We start from the raw sequence: 20,939 nt of genomic DNA, 5'->3' as shown, positions 1-20,939 counted from the left end.
CGTAGCCCTCCACTACGGCTCCTCTTTCTCTCTTTCCACTTTCACTCCCATCTTCCTCCCTTCCCTTATGACGCGGTTGCGGTGTCCACAGAAAACAAGTGAGACAGTTACCGCGCCTTTCCCTTCCTATAAATAAATCAGTTTTTTAAAAAATCCCACTGGGGTGGTGCAGTGGTAAGACACCCGACTACTGTCCGGAGTTCCCGGGTTCGAACCCGACCTCGGCGGCTGCGTTTCGATGGAGGCGAAACGAAGAGGCGTCCGTGTGCTGTGCGATGTCAGCACACGTTAAAGATCCCCAGGTGGTCGAAATTACTCCGTAGCCCTCCACTACGGCTCCTCTTTCTCTTTTTCCACTATCACTCGAACCTTACCCCCTTCCCGTACGGCGCGGTACAGGTGTCCACCGAAACAAGTGTGACAGATACTGCGCCTTTCCTTTCCTGTGAACCAATTATTATTAGTTATAGGCAGCTGAGGTTGCTTTGCTACAGAGCCAGTAGCAGGCCCATGCATTTTCTTTTCCTTCTTCGTAGAGCCACAACAGAGGAAAAAATAGATAAGAAAGGAAGAAGAAGAGGGAGAGAAAGACGCGCGCCGCAACAACAGCTGTCGTCCGCCACCGAAGCAGTGGCGGACGACACTGTTGTAGGCCGTCATTGCACCAATGACGGCCTACAACAGATAAAATTTGGTGGCTGGCTAGCCCCCGCCGCAAGCGACGTTGACCTACCGTCCTAGCCCCGTAGGGCCGGGAACTGCCACCCTCCCAAATACTTCCACAAACGTGTGAAAGGTACACAAACGTGTGACAGACAGAAAATAATAATAATAAAAATTGGTTCACAGGAATGAAAAGGCGCACTGTGAACTAATTTTTATTATTATTATTTTATTTTTATTATTATTGCCTAATGTGTGTATAGCCTAAACCATAACATTAATAATTAGTTCGCAGGAAAGGAGAGACGCAGTAACTGTCACACACATGTGGGCACCTGAACCACGCCGTAAGGGAAGGGAGGAAGGTGGGCCAAAACCGCTTACTGATGCGGAGACAATATATGCGGTGACAAATACTGAAATAGGAGACCCACTCGCAGTAACCGTCATCTGTCATCGAAGCGGCGCTTACGAAAGTTAACAGTAATTATTTAACAGCTATTAGTGCAGTGCATCAAGTCCTGGAGCATCAATGGACAAGAAGTGGAAGCTGTGACAGATTTTCTGTTCTTGGGCGCCAAGATTACCTCGGAAGGAGACTGCAGCCATGAAATTAGGAGACGCCTGCTTCTGGGAAAGAAAGCAATGGTTAGCCTTGACCGCCTAGTAAAGAGCAGAGACATTAGTCTGCCAACCAAGATCCGTATAACCCGTGCTATGGTCTTTCCAGTTGTGATGTATGGATGCGAGAGTTGGACTGTGAAAAGGGCTGACCGCCGAAGAACTGACGCGTTTGAATTGTGGTGCTGGCGAAGATTGGACTGCCAGAAGATCAAATCAGTCGATATTGTCGACCATAAACCCTGACTGCTCATTGGAGGGTCAAATTCTAAAGTTAAAGCTCAGCTACTTTGGTCATCTGATGAGAAGAGAGGAGTCGCTGGAGAAAGATTTGATGTTGGGAAAGGTTGAGGGTCGCCGGAGAAGGGGTAGGCAGCGAACGCGATGGTTAGATGGCATTCTCGAGGCATTGCAGATGAAGCTATGTGATGTTAAGAAGATAGAGACCGGAAAGCGTGGCGTGACATGGTCCATAGGGTCACGAAGAGTCGGACACGACTGAACGCCTGAACTGAACTGAGTGCAGTGTAATCATAGTTGATATAAACTATTCGTTAATATATATGTCTGTAGTGCCGATTTTTATTTTAACGATAAACTAAATTTGCCTGCAAGTAATTTTTGCAATTACAATCAACATATATAGATCACAAACGATGTAAGATGTTCTTAAATGCAATTTTTATCAGAATTAACCAAAATCAGTACTCAGTGTCGACGCTTAAATAGTAAAGCTCTATTGACCTCGCCATAAGCTATCCAATGGTATATCATTCGTGTTGCTATTACACTCAACAAAAGCTACGCAACGATATAATTGTTGTGTTACTATGGCATTCACTCGAATGTTTGAGAATGAGCGTAAGTTGAAGGTCAAACGGGCGCAGTGCTCCAATGCGTGAATTTTGAATTGATTAGGCCCCCGCTGAAAATTTTAAAGCAAGGGGTATGCGAACAGATGTTACCCTGATTGACAGCTTCAAGCAGTAACAATAGCGAGCGCATTTGCTAGACCGTTCAGCTCAGCACTTTGCGTCTACTCGCGTCACTTGTGGTCCAGACGGCTGCGTTGCGGATGCCGTTACCGTTGTCAGATTCAATTCCTCCGGGAACACGCTCACTGCCGTCGCGTCGGTGTACCGAATGCGGCCAGTAAATTTTTCACTTGCAATCCGGCTTCACATCGACGTGGTCCCGGGTGAAACAAGACTAACAATGGTACCACCGTCTTGGCCTCATGTGAGCGTAATGCGTTAGGCTTATTGATCGATATGCGGCCGCCATTCGACTGCATTTCCTCGCTTGCAGCGGTTGGTCATCACACCCAGATTACCACCACAGTGAATCTTTGCACCGTGGGGCTGTTTATGAACAGGCATTGTATAGAGCACGAACCTCGGTGAGACCCATGAAGAAGGCCCTCTTATCAGAAGGTGCTACCTCGGCGACGTAGAGGCTGCTGCCGATGGTGATCAAGCCGAGCCACAAGCCGCACGCCGTCCTGGCCGCGAGCAGCACTCCCGTGTGATTACACACGGCAAGTGCAAGCCATGAGGCGGCCAGAAGCAGAAGGCACAGCAGCAGCGTCCTACGATTACCCAGGTACCACAGCGGGAGCCCTGGACAGGCATTAATATTATGCGATGGAACGAAAACTAAAGAATTTTCTTGCTTTGTGTCGCTGTCATACTAGGCTACTCCGCAGTTCCTGGGTGCCCGAAGATTGTGAGTCCACAAATTTCCGTACAAGCACGCGACTAATGGCATTAAATGTCCGTGAAATCAAACACAGAACTGCAACTCGAAACATTCACAAGAACAGTCATAAGAAGTCAAACCGTCAACAAACATGTGCAAGGAGCGAGTCAAGTTTTGGATGCCTATGGGGAGTGCGTATGTTATGGCGCTATCACGCGAAATCAGCGATCTAGTGTTTCCTCTCTTTTGTGTTATCGCCAGAAAATACTGTAAAATGCACGTTTGCCTCGCGCACATTCAAATACTGAGTATGAAGACCCTGGTACAAACATCGATTACGACGGCCCCGTTTCGCTCCAGGCGAGACGTGAAAACTAACACCTACCGGACAGAAGGGCGCCTACAAAAGCTCCGAGTAGCAGCACGGCGACGACCCATCGGTTTTCAGGTGGACTTTTAGCCAATGTATACCAGGGCTCGTGCTCGATGGAAGGCATGGCCGCCGAAGCGAAGCCCAGCGTGGTGCCTGCGGCGCAGGAGCAGAGGCAGGCGACCAGCATGGCGCGCACGTGGTGTCCTCTGGTGCCGTGGCTTTCGGTGTCGGTTGCTGGAGAGCCGCCCAACGCCGGCAGCTTCAGATCCCGCAGCTTTTCCATGGCCGCGTTGAGAACAGACTCCTGTGCTGGTGGTCCGGCGCCGTCGGATAACGGTGCCGTGGACGCCGCCTTGGACGGTGCTCGGAATGGGGCAGTGGATGCAGCAGTGGATGCAGCCTTGGATGTCGAAGTGGAAGAGGCCCTGGATGACCCCGAGGACGACGCCTTGGACGCCGCCTCTGAAGCTGTTGCGGTTGCCGCGGCTGCTGCGGACCTGCTATTGGTTTATTTAGAAACGAAAACAAATAATAACCACTAATTATTTTAAAGCTATATCTACTTCTAGAATCGAACAGAGTCACCTCACCCTGCTCATTCTGCTCAGCACGAGATGGCGCTTAACGTTAGTGCGATGGCGCGTTAGCGCGAAATGGCGCGCTTAAATTTAACCTCAAAACAAAACAAAAAAGCAATAAATAAAACACTGCGGCTTAACTCTTCTAAACTAAGCAAAACGGAGTTTCACTCGGCTACACATTGCTAAAACCAACCAAGCATAACCAAGTGTAACGGAGCTTTTTGATATCTTTCTTGGTTTAGAGGAGTTAATCCACAGCGTTGTTCTAGAAAAGCAGCTCGGCGAGCCACATTTGCCGCGTGATCTGAAGTAGCATTCCGCCTACGCGACAATGTAACTATGTTAGAGCCTTACAGCGTCCGACTCCTCCATGGCAAGATTCACGCCTAACGACAGGCTCCCTCTCCATTTAAGCGAGTGGCGAGCCACGTGATACTTCACATAGCCACAGCTGGCGAGGCACGGTTCGCAGCGCGGAACAGCGATGGTGTGTTGTGTTGTTGTTGTTATTTCAACTGTAGGGAGAAGGAAAAGAAAATGCATGGTCCTGCTATCTAAATCTATAGCTGAGCCACTACCGCTGCCTTATGCGGACAGAGAAGAAATGAGAGTGAAAGACGCGCGTAGCTACAATCTTTGCTCGCCACCGAAGCGGCGAAGGGTTCAACGACGGCCTGCACAGCAGGTACAAATGCGGTGGCAAACGAGCCGCCCACAGCAAATTGCAGGAGCCCTGATTCCCAGCCCCGTATGGCCGGGAGCAGCCATCACCGAGTGCCAGCGACGGCGGCGGCGCAGCAGTAGCAGCCGTGCCACGTCACGTGGTATGACGTCAGGATAGGCCGCAGCGCTCCTCGAGCTGAAAGTCAAATTATCATACCTGATAACGTTTGAGTAACATGGCATTGTGCAGCTTTCCGCTCCGAAGCAATTCATTTGGTTAGCTGTCTTATGCAACATAGCATTCGCCACAGCCTCAATTTCCCTGCCTGCCTGCCCGCCCGGCAGCAAAGGATACAGTGGATTCAAGTAACCAAAAATTAAAGCAACAGTGTTCTCTAAAATGCACTTAACATGCAGTGTAATTAAGCAACAGTTATCATTTGAACTGACAAGATAAAGAGACGCTGGAAATAAAATAGGAAGTAATTGATGGCTGCGAATTAGTACAACATACGTCAGCCACAAACGATATTAAGCCATTTACACTATGTTGCATATAAAAACGCGTTCGCACTTTCCATGCGAATACTGCCGCACTAAAGATATGGACAGTGGTTCTGCTCTCTGTGCTTCGGTCAAGGCTGCGCTGTATGGTATGAAACAATGAAAACTACACGCATCATTACTCCTGTCCGAGGTAGGCGCAGTGAGCGTAGCGCTAACGCTCTACTCCTTGTGTCACCGTAAAATGCACTCTCTAGTTTAAGTGAAAGCGGTTGCATACGCTCGAGATTTCTTCTTTGACGACGCCATAGGCGCTGTTCCTTGCTCTCCTTGTCGCAGCGTGCTCGTCGGGGAAAGCTTCTTCTTTGTCTCCCGAAATGCGCGTGCTCTCGTCGCGTGCGCTGTCTTGGCGTTTTTCTCTTACTTCTTCCTCGTACTTGTAGTAGGAAACATTAATTTAGAAAAATGGGTTAAGGACTTAGGGAAGGAAATGGCTGTGTCCTCAATCCGAAACTTCATTAGTAGAAGCCGCTGCCCAAACCCTCTCAAAGAAGGACATTTGTGCCGCGAGTTCGGAGCTGGACGGTGCCGCCTCCCAACCAGCCCACGTTGGATTTTCTTACGAGGGACGACCTTGTTTTCTTGGCAAGGTCGTACCGTTTGCCAAAGGTCTGCATTCTGGCCGCAAAGCTTACGCTGAGCGGAAAATACGTCTGAGCTAATAACGTGCAGTCTAAATATGTTTAAGAGAAAGTTTGCATAAGCCTGAAGCGACATTCCTTTATTTTTCTAGCCCTTAGCGGTTTACGGGAATGTTTGCCTCGCTAAGCAGACCTGTTAGAGCATCTTGTGGCATGTAGTGAGTGGTTAGGGTGGTCATGGGGATCCTTGGAGAGGAAGGCTTGGATTATGGAGTATACACTCTCGCTTTTATCTGCATCTTGATGACCAGGTACCCATATTGATTCTTTGTCTGAGGTCTTGTGCCTGCATATTTTTCAGACAAAGAAGATACCCTGCCTCGCATGTAGTTTTTGTCTGCGGTTTCGCAGTCAGTAACGATGCATGCGAATTGTGTGTGTGTTGAAGCTAATGCAGTCACTGCCTCCTCCATGATTGTCATGTCTGATGTTCTAACCGTTAGTCCCGCTACCATATGCTGACGACTAGTATTGTGATGCCTTCAACGGACCCACAGCATCGACAAAGTAGGCACCTTTGTGGTTACCGTGAGTTGAGTTTTCCCTTCACATGACGGTGTTGGGAAAGGGAAAACATTTGTGGATGAGAATCATCGATGTTCTTGATAAATTGAAGATTCGGACCCATAAACATTCACATTACTTGATGGCACGACGAAAAGGTTAAATATTTATTTACACATCAATAAAACAAGAAGGCACAAACAAGGAGAAAACTATTTACATGACTGACCATTAATCAGACGAAATTAGCCCTGGTTTCACCCAGAGTGAGCCCTCTTTCTCCGCCCTGGGTGGGAGCACCCGAAACTCAAACTACCCATTGGCGCCTCATCGCGCACTCGTCAGCCAGCATACACCTGCTTCACTTGAGCAGAGGGAATGGCGCGCGCGTAGCGAAACGAGAAGGCATAAAAAAAAAGGAAAAGAAAGAAAGAAAAAGAAACGTCCACTGGTCACAAAAATGACATTCAACACTGTGAACACTGCACAAAGAGAACGAGCGCTCTGCGGAGGCGGTTGCCGCCGGCAACAATAGGACAGCCACCGCGCCTCCATCGTCCGTCCCTGGTTCCACCAATTTGGTAACCCTTCGACAGGGGACAGGTGCACATCTCCAAGTATCTACATCGGGTCGTCCGCTCTGTGCGGGAAACTGAATGGCGAGAAAGTTCAACGAGCTTCACACCGTGCACGCTCCATCATCCTATAAATTTAATACACTGTCGCGCTGAGTGATTTGTCCAGCCTCCAATGGTGTTCCCGGCTGCTTGTACTGGACCTACAAGTCTTCACAGAATTCAGGCCTAATTTGGACAGCTGAGGCTTCGTTGAGCCCCAGACGAATCGGATAATGTTCATGTCGGCCGCTTTTGGGATCCGTTGAAGCTGGAGAACAAGCCTGTCCTCGAGAAAACCCTTGGCCCTTCTCGCTGGTGCTTGAGAACCATGCTGAGGAAGTTTCCAGGACATGACCATCTATGGCATATGGAATCGTTATGTATAGTCCGAGACGCAGTACATTTCATAAGTGAGGGTGCCCTAAAATCGGCTCCGTGCGCTTAGTCCTTCTCGCGACACGGCTGGCTCGTGTTTGTAACTGTTCTGCGTCTTGGAGCCACATCCAAGACCACATAGAGCGTTGTCAGGACGCCACATCTACCCTGCCTGGCTCAAGATGTGGTCAAAGCCTACTTAGTTTTTATTTTGGAATGTGTACGCTAATGATGTGCTGCACTGCCAGCAGGAGGTGCCAAGGCCAAATTTTCAGGCTTCGGACACTTCGGTTTCACTACTGGCACCAAGCAAAATTTCTCATCGAGATGGGTATACAGTTCTGTTACTATCAGTACTATCACTATCAAAATAAGGCATCTTGTGCTCACCTAAAATCAACCCTCGGTCTTCATTTCGGTTGCACGGGGTATATCACCGGATAGCAATGATCGCAGAATCGACCAGCAGCATGTTGGCGATCCAGCAGTATTGACGAGGGCTACTTTCCAAGCTTACCAGTGCTCACACACGATAAGAGTCATTGTCACGGAGTCATTGTCATTGCCCAGCGTGGTGCCGGACACTGGCCAGTGTGGCTAGGCATGCAATAATAATGGCGCGCACTTGGTCTCCACGGTATAGCGAGAGGTCCATGCAAGTCGGTGGCCGACGTGCCTCCCACGGTCGAGGTTGGCTACTTTCGCCGCTGTTCAAAGACCGCGTTGAAGGTTTGAGACGACGACGGCTCAGGTTCGCTGCATGCGGAGGCCGTGGCTGACGACGGCCCGACCAGCAAACGAGTACGTTTCACCTCGTCTCAGATTGACGGCGCTACGTCTTAAAGTAGTACGAAGACCCATTTCTCTGTGATTTTTAATGGCGAGGCAGCGTGCAACGCTTCAGGAATGAGTCAACATGCACCCAAACCACGCAGCACACGGGTACCTTGTTTTCCGCCTCCATCGAAAAGCTGTCGCCGTGGGCGGGATTCGATCCCGCGTCCTTGGGTTCAGCGGTCGCCCTAACCTCTGAGCAATCACGGCGGGCACATGGCTTGTTGTGCTGTTTGCAGATTTTTAAAGTCACGAAATACAAGCTTGTATTGTTTCAACTATCGCTTTGGTACCTCCGCCTTGTAGAGAGGTGAAAGTGAGAGCTTTCATCGACCAATATTTCTTCTCGGGTGCTGTATTCCTTACATAAACTAAATTTTCCACGGCGGGTTCATTCTCTTAGATTCAGATTTTGATGAGGATCCTAGAGAGGCGATTTAAGTTCAGAGGTGATTTAAAGTTACATACATTGGTTCACAGGAAGGGAAAGGCGCAGTAACTGTCACACTTGCTCTGTGGACACCCGAACCGCGCCGTAAGGGAAGGGAGGAAGGTGGGAATGAAAGGGGAAAGAGAGAAAGAGGAGCCGTAGTGGAGGGCTACGGAGTAATTTCGACCACCTGGGGATCTTTAACGTGCGCTGACATCGCACGTTAAAGATCTTCCTTTTTTTTTTATAAATAAGTACATGTTACTTTTTTTGGAAGTCTTAATGGCAACCCAGCAAGTATATACTTCACCAGAGCCGTACTAAAGTTAAGCGCTGAAGCTCCAAACAAACCAGCGTCCTGCCGCCTATGATGACAATTAGTTTTCTCTCTCTGTCTCCTTAAAAACAATTTTCCGCCTCTATTCAGAATACTAAACTGGACATTCCTCTATGGCAGGTAAATTTTTTTTATTTTAGCACATTTTATTTTTCGGCAAAACTCGTACTTTGCACTTTGTACATATGGATTTGTTTTCATGTCGCTATACCGATGTAGACATAGCTCCATATAAATATGCAGGCATGGTAATCCGGTGACGCAAGTAAACCTGCTAACAGAGAAAGTTCGGGCAGGACAACTTAACGCACATTGGGGCGGAACTGAATGTCTTCGTTTATGAGCCCCTGTAATGCTTGTGGCACTTCTTTCCATTACGGAGCGCCACTGTAATGAAGGCCTTTCTCTCCGCATCATCGAAGCCGTCGTTTGAACAACTCATTTAAGGCACCGGTGAAACAAGTTCTATAAACCACCTATAGTTCCCAAGTACCGGTAATCACTCTTTATAGAGAACTCGGAGTACACTTTTGTCCATGGCGCAATTGGCAGTATAACTAATACGCTAAAGAAGGCGTTCATTAACCAGGAAATGACATTCCATTAGTACGTCCGCCAGATGGCGTTCAGGTTATGGCGCAAAAAAATAAAAACGCATAGCATATTTTAAGATACACAAATTCAGGAAATTAGCACCTCGTTATCAGAGAATCCTTATAGCATAGCCATATCATCATTACATACAGAACTTCGCTTATATTGCAACAACATTGATGTGTGGTACCATCCTGCAAAACAGGCAAAATGGAGGCCGCGTATTATTGATTGTACTCCAACATTGCTACGAGTAGAATTTTGCTCACAGATATACCTCCCAATATATATTACTTATAAATTCGCGACCACATAAGTAATTTTGTTTCTCATAAAATTTCCAGCTATGTGCAGATGCCCGATATGCTGCTTGGTGAGAGCGACGGTTCACATGAATTCGCAGCGAGTCGACGGGTTCATCGTCGTACCCGCGCCGCACTCAAACGCCTCAGCAAACTCAGGCATGTTCAGCAGGGGGACGTTGCAGCGCATGCGAGGCGGTGAGTACCAGCCAGGGCTCTGCTTCTCGTCTCGCGAGCACCACTTGAAGCAGCTGCTCACGAAAAACAACTGCTCGGGGCTGAAGCGCGCCAGAAGCGACGATCCAGCGTCGTCGGCGCGCTCCGTCGCCGCCTTGGACCCAGCCCGGAAAGCACGGTACGCCTTGAGCACACCGCCGTTGTCGGCAAAGTTCTCGGACAGCGCGTGGTCGCCGAAGTTGACGCCACCGGACCACGGAATTTCGTTGTACAGCCTGCGCAGGCAGGCCAGCTTGGCCTCGAACATCTTGCGCGAGGCAGGCGTCCACCAGTCATGGCGGAGTCCATCGCGGCCGTACAAACCCATGTCCGGATCGAAAGCGTGCGTCAGCTCGTGCCCTAGCACGTGTCCAAGGCTACCGTAGTTGTAAGACACCGGATCGGAGGCCACGTAGAAGGGCGGGTAGAGGATGGCCGCCGGTATGACCACCACGTGGTACACGGGCAAGTAGAAAGCGTTGACCATCGTCAGCGGCACGTTGACCCGGTCGGGCGACGAAGCGTTGACGCGCAGAAAGCTCTTGGCATAATTCAGCTCCGCCACGTGCAGCGCCATCACCATCTCCAGGTATGATCCTCGCAGCTCAGGCAGGTAGGGGTAAAGCTGCAGCAAAGCGTGTTCTGAGGTCAGGTTCTCGGGACTGCCAACGATGGAACGCATCGTGGCCAGCTTCTCGAAGGCGGCTCGCTTGGTCTCCTCGTCCATCCAGGACAGGACAGCCATGGTGGCGTTGGAAATCGCCCGTATATCGGAAAGCATGGAGCTCACGTCGCGTACGGTCTGCTTTTGCAGATAGCGTTGCGTGAAGATGTGTGCGAAGGCGTACGGCAACTTGGAATCGGCGTCCACGTAGCAGCGGCCGATCATGTAGCCCAGCGTGGCGCTATGGCTCGTGGATCGCGACTCTGTCCGGATATTCGGGTAGTCCTCAAACTGAGCACGCGACAGCGTATACGTCGTCAAGGGCGCCATGTGTCGTGCCAAATGCCACGTGATGTACGAAAGCAGCGCGTCAGGGTCGTCGAAGCCCGATATGAGCCACGCCAGCAGTTGGAGCAGCCGCCGGTTCATGACAAAGATTTCGTCGTCCAGACCAAGGTTCACGGGCAGGTGTTGGTTTATTACCTGTGAATTAATGATGCATAATGCTGACAAACGCCGCGAACAAAGCAGTATACAATGCACCCCATCTGTACGTTACGTACACGCTGGTCTTTGTTTCTGCTATTTTCTTATCAGTTTACCAAAGAGGGGTCTCTCTGCTCTGCCAACATTTTTTTTTTTAATGATTACTGATCGGCGAACATTATACTCTGGCACCGACGAGGGCGCCTCTCACGGCAAGGAGCGCACATGCTGCAGGATAAGGTTGCCATCGCACGAGGTACAACCGATGCAATCCGATCAGGGGTTGGGTATTGTTGAACATATGAATAATCGTTGCATTTTCGAATGCACAGGCAAGAGCATGCGATACTTCACAAGAAACTCTGTTTGCAAGCTTCAATCATTGGACCACGTTTCTACCGCTGCAAAGGTTTCAACGCACACACCAGCATTTCGGTTACCGGATAATGCAACTACATCTAACAGTCATACAGTCTGGCTCCCCGCTGTCGCTTAAGCATAAAGTGGAGCAACGGTTTTGTCTGCGTTGCAAAAGCAACAAGAGAAACCAACTTTCTATACCGCTAAGCTGTGTTGTAAAAGCGGCATTCATATCTTTTGCTAAGGAAGCGCTATATAAACATAAAGGTTTCTCAAAGAAAATTTCCCTTTGGAACTAATTAGCGTTGAACAAAACTTTCAGAGCTCTGCTGAATCTGTAGCAGTGTCTGCTCCCTTCGAAAACCATATGCTGATCTCAGAAAACAAAAAGGGGGCACTGAGAAAGGATTCTAGCTGCATCTACATAAGATACAGAACGCCAAACTCCACTACTTAAGTCACTGAGCAACTTCAGGAGTGTGGCGTAAATAATGAAAATGACAAATAGTTAAGGGATTTTATCAAAGTACCGGAACGATTTATTTCACCTTGTTTGCGAGCGCTTCGTTATTTAACTATTTGATTCATGGAGCTACATTCGGAGATTTACCAGCACTTTTTCTCAACCGAGCATATACGATATGGTCAAACTAGTGTAATTTTATTCTAACTTGTACGAAATGGTTGCAACTGGAACGGATTCCTTGGCCACTAAAGATATTTTCATCAGAGCGGTATTTTAATTAGTATTTACCCCTTTCATTCACTGCCTTTTTTGTCGTGGCCGTCAAGCACAGATTGGTTTGAGTACTGTTTCGTACGTGCAGAACCGCCCCAAACTCGTTACTGCCAGGTTCGCGATTAAAACTTGTGTCTTGAAAGAACCGTTCACCAGCTGCACTGTTCGTGCTTGCCGGAACTACAACCGCAGGGGGTAGGGAATTTTTTGCTGTCGTTATCAGCACAGGATTTTAGCTCTATCGGAAGGTAAGTACGCTAACTGCAGTAACTAAGAAGACAGTGCAAATGCACGCCAGCACTGCGCAACAATAGCAACGTCCCTGCGTTACCGTATTGGCCATACTATCAACGCAGATGCACAACAACACTCGTTAAAAGCAGCCAAAACTACAAGCCCACAAACTGAAAGTATTTTTATAACAAAGTACTGCGTAGAGTTGTAGTCGGAGGTGTCAATTCCACTGTATGTCAGAGGTGCCAGAAAACACAGGCTGCTTCACACAGTCTATATATGTGTGTCCTAGCTTCTTCAAGAAAATGCGCGCCAATTTTAGGTTTCCTCGAAAACAAAAATAACTCATAAATCAACCCTCTAAGCATTGTGATGCAGTCGCAACAATTATCTGCACGCTCTCTTACGGTACATTCAATTTCATGCTACACCGTACCAGTCTGCTACGCCAGCTGTAAACGAAACGATGCGGCAGTACTCTCAGCGCTGGTTTGTGGGTGACGAGGGCTACAAGGCGATCGCGACAGCTAGCGATTGCTCGTTGCTTGGCCGTGAGAAATAGAAATCATTGAACTACGAGCAACTTGTAGATTATCTATACACTGCGCAATTAGTTTCGCTTGCTGCCGTCATCTTTGTAGGTTGATCTGGAGCAGCTGAAAGCGTGCACAAAACGGTGCCGCCCTCTCCTCGAACAGGTGCCGGAAGCGCTTGTACTATGATGTTAACAAAAGCATTCTCGCTCAAACGGTATCGTGGGGTAATTTATGCAGGTAAATACCAAATACCAAAGTAAATACAACACCTGTTTGAATATACCGGATTCGATTTTGTCCATGGAATCCATTCTTCAGAATCTGATAACTATTAGTATTCTCAGAACTGCTTAGAAGAAACCTTCAATAGCGGTGGAAAATAAGAAGTCGCACAGAGACAAATATTGCTGGCGCCGTAGCTCATAGGTGCTGCATATCAATATTCATCAAAGGCCGTCGAGAATAGGCAGATATGGAAGCAAAGTTTTGGCGAAGGAAGAGTCGCCATTCTTGTCTGCCATCATATCGCCTTTAAGAGGGGTCAATAGGTGAGAAACCATGCAGAGAGGTCAAAATAAGACCTTATATATTGTAGCCAGCCATATTGGGAGCACTTGACCTCTGTCTAGGAGGGTAAGACAATATACCACTATGTTGCGCCAGATCTATGCCGCGGCTACTCGCGCCGGGCATTCCTCATCATTTTGTTTCTTTTTTTGTGTGTGTGAACAAACCCGTAGCTTTTTAATTATTCTTTACGGACCTTCTCGCAATATTCAGAGTTTTATCTGCTATCGCAAATAGAAATTTTGGCAGGAATTTACAAAAGCTACATGAAAACGGAAGCTTCGAATACATGATAGTGGCCGGTGAAGGCGGAGAACAAGCCGCTTATGGTGGCGAAATCCTCACATTTGATAAACCTTTGCAGTAGTAAACAAAGATTTTTCGACAAATACACCATTCTGCACAGATAACTATAGCTGAAGTGATGTAAAATAAACGTTAGGGTCTAGATGCGCAAACAGAGAAGTAGCATTTCGCCACAGGAAACTCGTGACTGAATTTCGCAACTTCTTCATATACAAAACGTACCTGCAGCCACTCAGCTGCAGAGAGGTGAGGGTTGGTGACGAAGTCAAGCTGGCTGAAGGAAATGTACTCCATGTCAGAGTCAGGTCGCGGATCCATGAGCGATGGCACCACAGCGGACAGCACTCGGTTGTCCAACATGAGCACCTGGGTTGAACAAGAGAATAATAACGCATAATAGCAGTACTGAAACAGTTACAACCTGTTCGCGGCAATCTCAGCAGAGGACACTTTACACCATGTGCGATGAAAGGCCTTTTTTTTTTTTTTGCCACGGGCTTCTCAATGCAGGCGTATTCTTGATACGCACATTTAGGCAGGGAGTCCGGGCAATGGCTCCTGTTACACGTCTAGGCACAAATAACAATGGCCACCTGAAAATGCTGGGTGGCAATATAGAGGCCAAACTTTCCATGACTTACAGGCACTCGTCTACTGCGGTAATCCATCACGAACTGGGTATATTAATGTTCGAGGCTACCTTTCTGATGATTGCAGTTATTTTAGCTTGACTTCCAAACTCTTCTGATAAAAGCAAAGACGGATCGCTTAATATCCCCCTTTAAGTGTGTTATGCGAAAAGGGTTGATGGCTCCCGTTCGCCGAATCCTCTTTAGGATCCTCATTCGCGTAATTCACTGTGCTCGTCGTTTAATCATTGATTGCTAGTCACTTATTCCCAAACTCCCTAAGCTTTCGGCAGGAATATCTCGCAGATGCTCATTGGCATTCAGTTATAAGCTGCCACATCCTGTGAAAGGTCACCCTAACACACACACACACACACACACACACACACACACACACACACACACACACACACACACACACACACACACACACACACACACACACACACACACACACACACACACACACACACACACACACACACACACACACACACACACACACACACACACACACACACACACACACACACACACACACATATATATAGCTGGATTACGAAATGACATGACCGGGTGACCTAGGGATAGCATGTCTGACTCGGGATCCAAATGTCTCTAGGGTGTTCGATTCACATCTCACCCACTTATCCCAAAAGCCTTGTCAGACTTGGAGGCTACTTCAAACTTGGACATATCATGTGATCTTGTTATTTTACACTAGATTACCCTGGAGCCAATTCCCGCCCATGTCACCTGACAGCTATACCACCCCACAGCTAGGTGCGCTCCCGTATTTTTCGCTCACATTGCAATTACGATGACGTCGACGACGGATTTTCTGGAGAGATGGCACCTTTAAAGCTATATCATGTTAAAGAACGATAGTTGCACTGAGGCTTCGTTTGTAGACACTAGTGGTGGTTTCCACCGTCTTCAGTTCAGCTCACCTTCTCTACGGTTTCTCGGCATGCGGACGAACCATTGAGGATGATAGAGGCGCGGTCGAAGTAGCTGAGAAGCGCACCCTTCTCCTGGAGAGCGTTGCGTGCCACGAACCACTCCAGAAGGTACGGATTGCTGCCGAAGTGCAAGATGCGGAAGCCCGGCCGCTTGAAGTACGTGTCCACGCTCAGGTGGAAGAACACCGAAATGCCCCAGTCCAGCGACAAGGAGACTAGGGTGTCCAGGATTTCCAGCTTGGATCTGCGAGCATCACAGCCCCTGAGCACCAGCCTTCATATAACCGGGCTACCACCTATCTATATCGACTTAACTTTGAGAGTGTTTTCCTCTATGTTTTGTAATTCTGCACGGAATAAAGATCCAGGGTAGAACGAGAGAAAAAAAGTGGCTACACAATATGAAAGATCACTGAACAAGGTTTAGAGGGGGATCCCTAGTTCGCAAGCCGCGCCAACGTTTCGACAAGTGAACTGTCTTCGTCTGGACCCAGACGAAGACAGTTCACTTGTTGAAACGTTGGCTCGGTTTGCGAACTGAGGCTTCCCCAGTACACCTTGTTCAGCACAATTTCATACTTCGAATAAGGGTGGCACGTGCATGTATGCAGCGCGAACTCTCGTTTACTTTTCACTTCGTTAACCTTTGCCAAAGTCACAGCCTGATTGCTAGCGTCAGCCTCCAGCGTCGACCTCGGCATCGCCGTTGGCGTTATGAGCGAAAGCTCACAAACATGCCGCTGACAGGCGGTAGCTAACAGCTGACGTGGCCGCGCAATGTTGGACATGGCTTTGCCCAACGTTACGTTTGGCAGGAGCTGCCAATTCGGGTATTTCGTTCCCTATAGGGGGGTGATGCCAGAATCAGCTTGTCAGGACAATTACATTCTCCTTACCCCTAGGACACGCAAGCATTTTCATGCGGCTTGGTTAAAGAGGCTTTTTCTCTTCGCCTCCCTCATCCTTGCGATGAGAAACAAAGGCCATATTACTGTTATCATTATTTCCATGCACTGAAAAATCACGCAAAATATTGCATGTCCCAGTGAGTACACCGATGAAGAAAAGGCATCGCGAAAAGGAAGCACTTACACGATATGTATTTGCGCATCGTCTCAATCACGACCAAAAGTAAGATAGCACGACAGAACGCATGCATAGCTTGTTTAAATGCTCTCATAAGGACGGCTTGCAGCGGGTCAAGTCATAGTTTGCGGCATTAGATGCCACCCAATCACTAAAACATACAACCAGGGCACAAAATGAGGCACTTTTATGAAAGATGCGCAAAGGGTGGCACAATAAAATACCTCTTTTTTATTTTACGGCCCACAGTAGACAATTGCAGCGTGCAAAGTAAAAACGCCAGTTAACGACACCTGTGGGAGCCCATAAAAAATGGCGCCAATTCTTGCAACTCTCTTATTTTTTAATAGCACCTCATCTAAAGTGTAGTTTGCCGTTTCATCCACTTAGCTGCGCAGCTACATCAAAGGGGAAGGCGTCGTTCGGATCGGACTTCTTGTGCCTACTTCAGATATCTAACATGGGAAAAAGGTGCTGCCTAGCACTAGCGCTCTCGTTAGGCTCTTGCCCGAGCATCAATGAAGAGAAAGCTGCCACAGCTGTTAGAGATTCCCACCTACAGATTCACATTCCCCGCAACTGCATCCCGCTCCAGCTGCGGCATTCGCATGTTCACTTAACAGTAGAAGAAAGCAACTAACGAACCTGGGTTTGGACGTGGGCCAGCTCAGATTGAAACGCGCCAGGAAGCCCCGCAACTCGTCCATCCTGTGCTGCTTGTTGAAGGCTATCTGTGCGCAGCGCTGGAACATGCGAGCCACTTGCTGCGTCGGCTTCAACCCGTCGCCGTCTTCCAGCACGAGGCTCACGATGGCCGCCAGAGCCACACGCTGCTGGAGAGCCTGCGCCAGAGCGAGAAACGAGTGGGACTTTAGCGGTGGATTATAGGGCGCGGCACGGTTTTTCCTACACAACTGCAAGCCATAACTAAGCGAAAAAACAATGATAAGTATTCTTGGATGGGATTCGAAAACATTTGTTTAACTAAATCCCGAGCGTAGCGTGCTCACAACATGCACGCGATATTCATGCCCAGAAAACGTAAGCGCATGACCTCGCCAGGCGGCGAAGGCGACATTCCTTTTGTGTTTCTCCCATTTTGCAGATAAAAGGTATCTTTTAGCAAATATCAACGTGGCCAACCGCAAAATCAGGTAAACTGCCATTGGAAACTGCGCAAAAAACTAACACACAAGACCCCTAAATCTCGTATCTCCGGCCTTGTGAAGCAAACCAACTATTCACAGAGCCGACCATAAGTCGAACACTGTAAAACCGTTGTTACGCGGACGTTTCATTTGGTAGTGGCGGTTTCTTTTTCCCCACTACAATGTCAGACCAACTAGCCCAAAACTTTTCCTTGTTTCCGGTGGTAGTTCAGGTGAACGTCAGTTGAAATTAAGAGTAGTTAGCGGTGTTATAGTGCAGCGCCAACTGCAGTTGAGGTCTCAGTGGCAGTGCTGCCGAAATTGGAGGCAGCAGTTGAACAGGTCAAGTGACTAGACGGCTATTTATGTACGCACTGCATTTATCGCCCCGTGTAGGCTGAGACCTAAGCTAGCCAGGAGACAACCTTTCGTGTGATTTGAGAACACAGGGGGTTGTAAATGACGCCGACTTGTGCGATGCGGTATACTCTAATCGCTATACTAGATCAGTTCAGTTCAGTTCAGGCGTTCAGTCGTGTCCGACTCTTCGTGACCCTATGGACCATGTCACGCCATGGCGTCTTGCCCTATCAAGTCCTGGAGCATCAATGGACAAGAAGTGGAAACTGTGATAGATTTTCTGTTCTTGGGCGCCAAGATTACCTCGGAAGGAGACTGCAGCCATGAAATTAGGAGACGCCTGCTTCTGGGAAAGAGAGCAATGGTTAGCCTTGACCGCCTAGTAAAGAGCAGAGACATTAGTCTGCCAACCAAGATCCGTATAACCCGTGCTATGGTCTTTCCAGTTGTGATGTATGGATGCGAGAGTTGGACTGTGAAAAAGGCTGACCGCCGAAGAATTGACGCGTTTGAATTGTGGTGCTGGCGAAGACTCTTAAGAGTTCCTTGGACTGCCAGAAGATCAAATCAGTCGATATTGTCGACCATAAACCCTGACTGCTCATTGGAGGGTCAAATTCTAAAGTTAAAGCTCAGCTACTTTGGTCATCTGATGAGAAGAGAGGAGTCGCTGGAGAAAGATTTGATGTTGGGAAAGGTTGAGGGTCGCCGGAGAAGGGGTAGGCAGCGAACGCGATGGTTAGATGGCATTCTCGAGGCATTGAAGATGAAGCTATGTGATGTTAAGAAGATAGTGAGAGACCGGAAAGCGTGGCGTGACATGGTCCATAGGGTCACGAAGAGTCGGACACGACTGAACGCCTGAACTGAACTGAACTGAACTGATCTAGTATAGCGATTAGAGTATACCGCATCGCACAAGTCGGCGTCATTTACAACCCCCTGTGTTCTCAAATCACACGAAAGGTTGTCTCCTGGCTAGCTTAGGTCTCAGCCTACAAAAATCGTTAACCAAGTGAGAGCACACACTTAAACTAGCTAAGCAGCTGCGGAAAAATTAGGGCTAAGCGGTGTAGCCAGACGTGATAAAAATGGATTGTCTTGGCTTTGTATGGTGCTCATTTGTGGCGTATAGGAAGCAGGAGACGCGCATAAATAGAAATTCAGCCATATATTGAGTAAACACAGTGTGTTAATTGAGTAACATTAAATAAAGCAGCAAAACTGACATTCGAGCTAGTTGTCAAAGCATCTTGATGGGCAAAAAATGTGGGCAAAAGATATAATGTGGCTGTAATATTTTCAGCCCCGAAAAACGTTGGTAGTATTTGTGCCAGGGTTGAAAAGCGTGCTAGTTGTGCTTTTCGTGATAAGCGGAAGGCGTGCAATGTGAAACATGCAAACCGGTACATCAAATGCGGAAGAGAAGTAGTGTAGTGGAAGAGAAGTAGTAGAAGTCCGCTGTATTGAGGGCGCGTGCACATATAATGGTCAAACTGGTCGTTGCCTGAATGTTCGCTTACAAGAGCACAACTTGTCGTTGGAAAAACCGCTTTCTTCGAATCTTGCCACGCATTGTATGGAATGCAGGAACTGTAAGCCTTTATTCGATAAAACTACTGTTTTGTTTGGGAATCCTAATCAATTGACAAGAGAGGTGTCAGAGGCTAGCTACCATATGTAAAAACCAGTACATGTGTTAGTGACCCATCTGTTGCCCTGCATGAACTGGTTTTCATATCTTGACGCGCCTGCTTGATTGCATGGGCTTTTATTTATTGTTTTGCCGTTGAGCATATTTCTGCGTTTTCAAATAAACGCTTAGTTGCGAGTCAGCGCTTGTGGTGTTGTTTTCCTGGTCCCGGTCTTGTGTGCGCTGTTAATTCTCCAAATTAAATAAAGCACTCTTTAGTTAATGAATTTAAGGCACGTGGAGGGATCACTTATTGAGCAGAGTTTCGCGAGAAACGCTGTGTAACTGCAACTGAATGCCATTCAGGTCACCGTCACTTTAGATGCTAGATGGTCAACTCAACAGCAGTTGCAAGCGAATAAGCCATATAGGCCTTGTACATAAAAAAATGATAATAAAACTGCCGTCTTCTTTCTGTGTAGTCTCTCGAGACATTCTATAATTTCAAGAACGTTCAAAGCTCATCTCTGCATAACACGTCAGTTGCATTTTTTGGCAGACATCTATGGCTTCTAAGTGAAAATGTCCGAGGTATTAGCAGCCTTCAGGCAGTTTGTTCTCGTGTTGAGCTCACCTGGAAGTGGTTGGTAGCCACTGGGTTTGCGCGCTGCCATCCACCACACACGAAGCCGTAGAAGTCTTCACAAGGATCTCCCTTTGCGTCCTGCAGGGAACTTTGCAGCGTGCCGCTGACCTCGAAACACCCAGGGTCCATGCAGTTGAACATATGCCATCGTAAAATGTGCGATAGAGCGAATGCTAGGACCACAGTCATAAGCGTCAGCGATGACACGAATATGCCGTACCGGTACCACGTCGCCCTATCCGGGCCGGCGCGCGGAGCTGTGGGCCGTACCTCTCTTGGAGGGTACGTCGCCTTGTTGAGGTCTCCGCTGGAAGGCACCTGGCTACAGACGCACACTCGCAGCTGACCGTGAGAAGAGGTCATGGCAATACCTTGCCGTACTGAGAAGGCAGTGTGAGCGCGTCAGCCGTTTGACGAAACAGTATGGCGGCCCAGAGGAACGAAGACGGTATGCCGTGCCTTCGTTTTCGTTTGCGCTCGCGAGCTCGAGAGCTCACTGGTCTGTCTTCCCTAGCGGATGACGCTGAATTCGGCCTTACACCGCGTGTACCACACATAGCTCGATGGCAG

The 20,939-nt window shown here is 48.2% G+C and overlaps 1 protein-coding gene across 1 annotated transcript; it reads right to left on the bottom strand.

The window, feature by feature from the left end:
• Nucleotides 1–9,882: 9,882 nt before the first annotated feature.
• Nucleotides 9,883–20,732, bottom strand: LOC146185643 (endothelin-converting enzyme 2-like). The gene is made up of 5 exons (XM_084607891.1): nucleotides 20,358–20,732; nucleotides 17,228–17,424; nucleotides 15,485–15,740; nucleotides 14,128–14,271; nucleotides 9,883–11,160 (listed from the first exon to the last, which is right to left on the bottom strand). The coding sequence occupies exons 1-5, from the start codon at nucleotides 20,730–20,732 to the stop codon at nucleotides 9,883–9,885; spliced, it is 2,250 nt and encodes a 749-aa protein (XP_084464017.1).
• Nucleotides 20,733–20,939: the final 207 nt, after the last annotated feature.

This window comes from Amblyomma maculatum, chromosome 6 (assembly GCF_055883805.1).
Source record: "Amblyomma maculatum isolate TAMU_Amacu chromosome 6, ASM5588380v1, whole genome shotgun sequence".
Classification (NCBI taxonomy): Eukaryota; Metazoa; Arthropoda; class Arachnida; order Ixodida; family Ixodidae; genus Amblyomma; species Amblyomma maculatum.
Note: the sequence above shows the minus strand (reverse complement) of the source record. Positions and strands in the feature narration are given on the sequence as shown.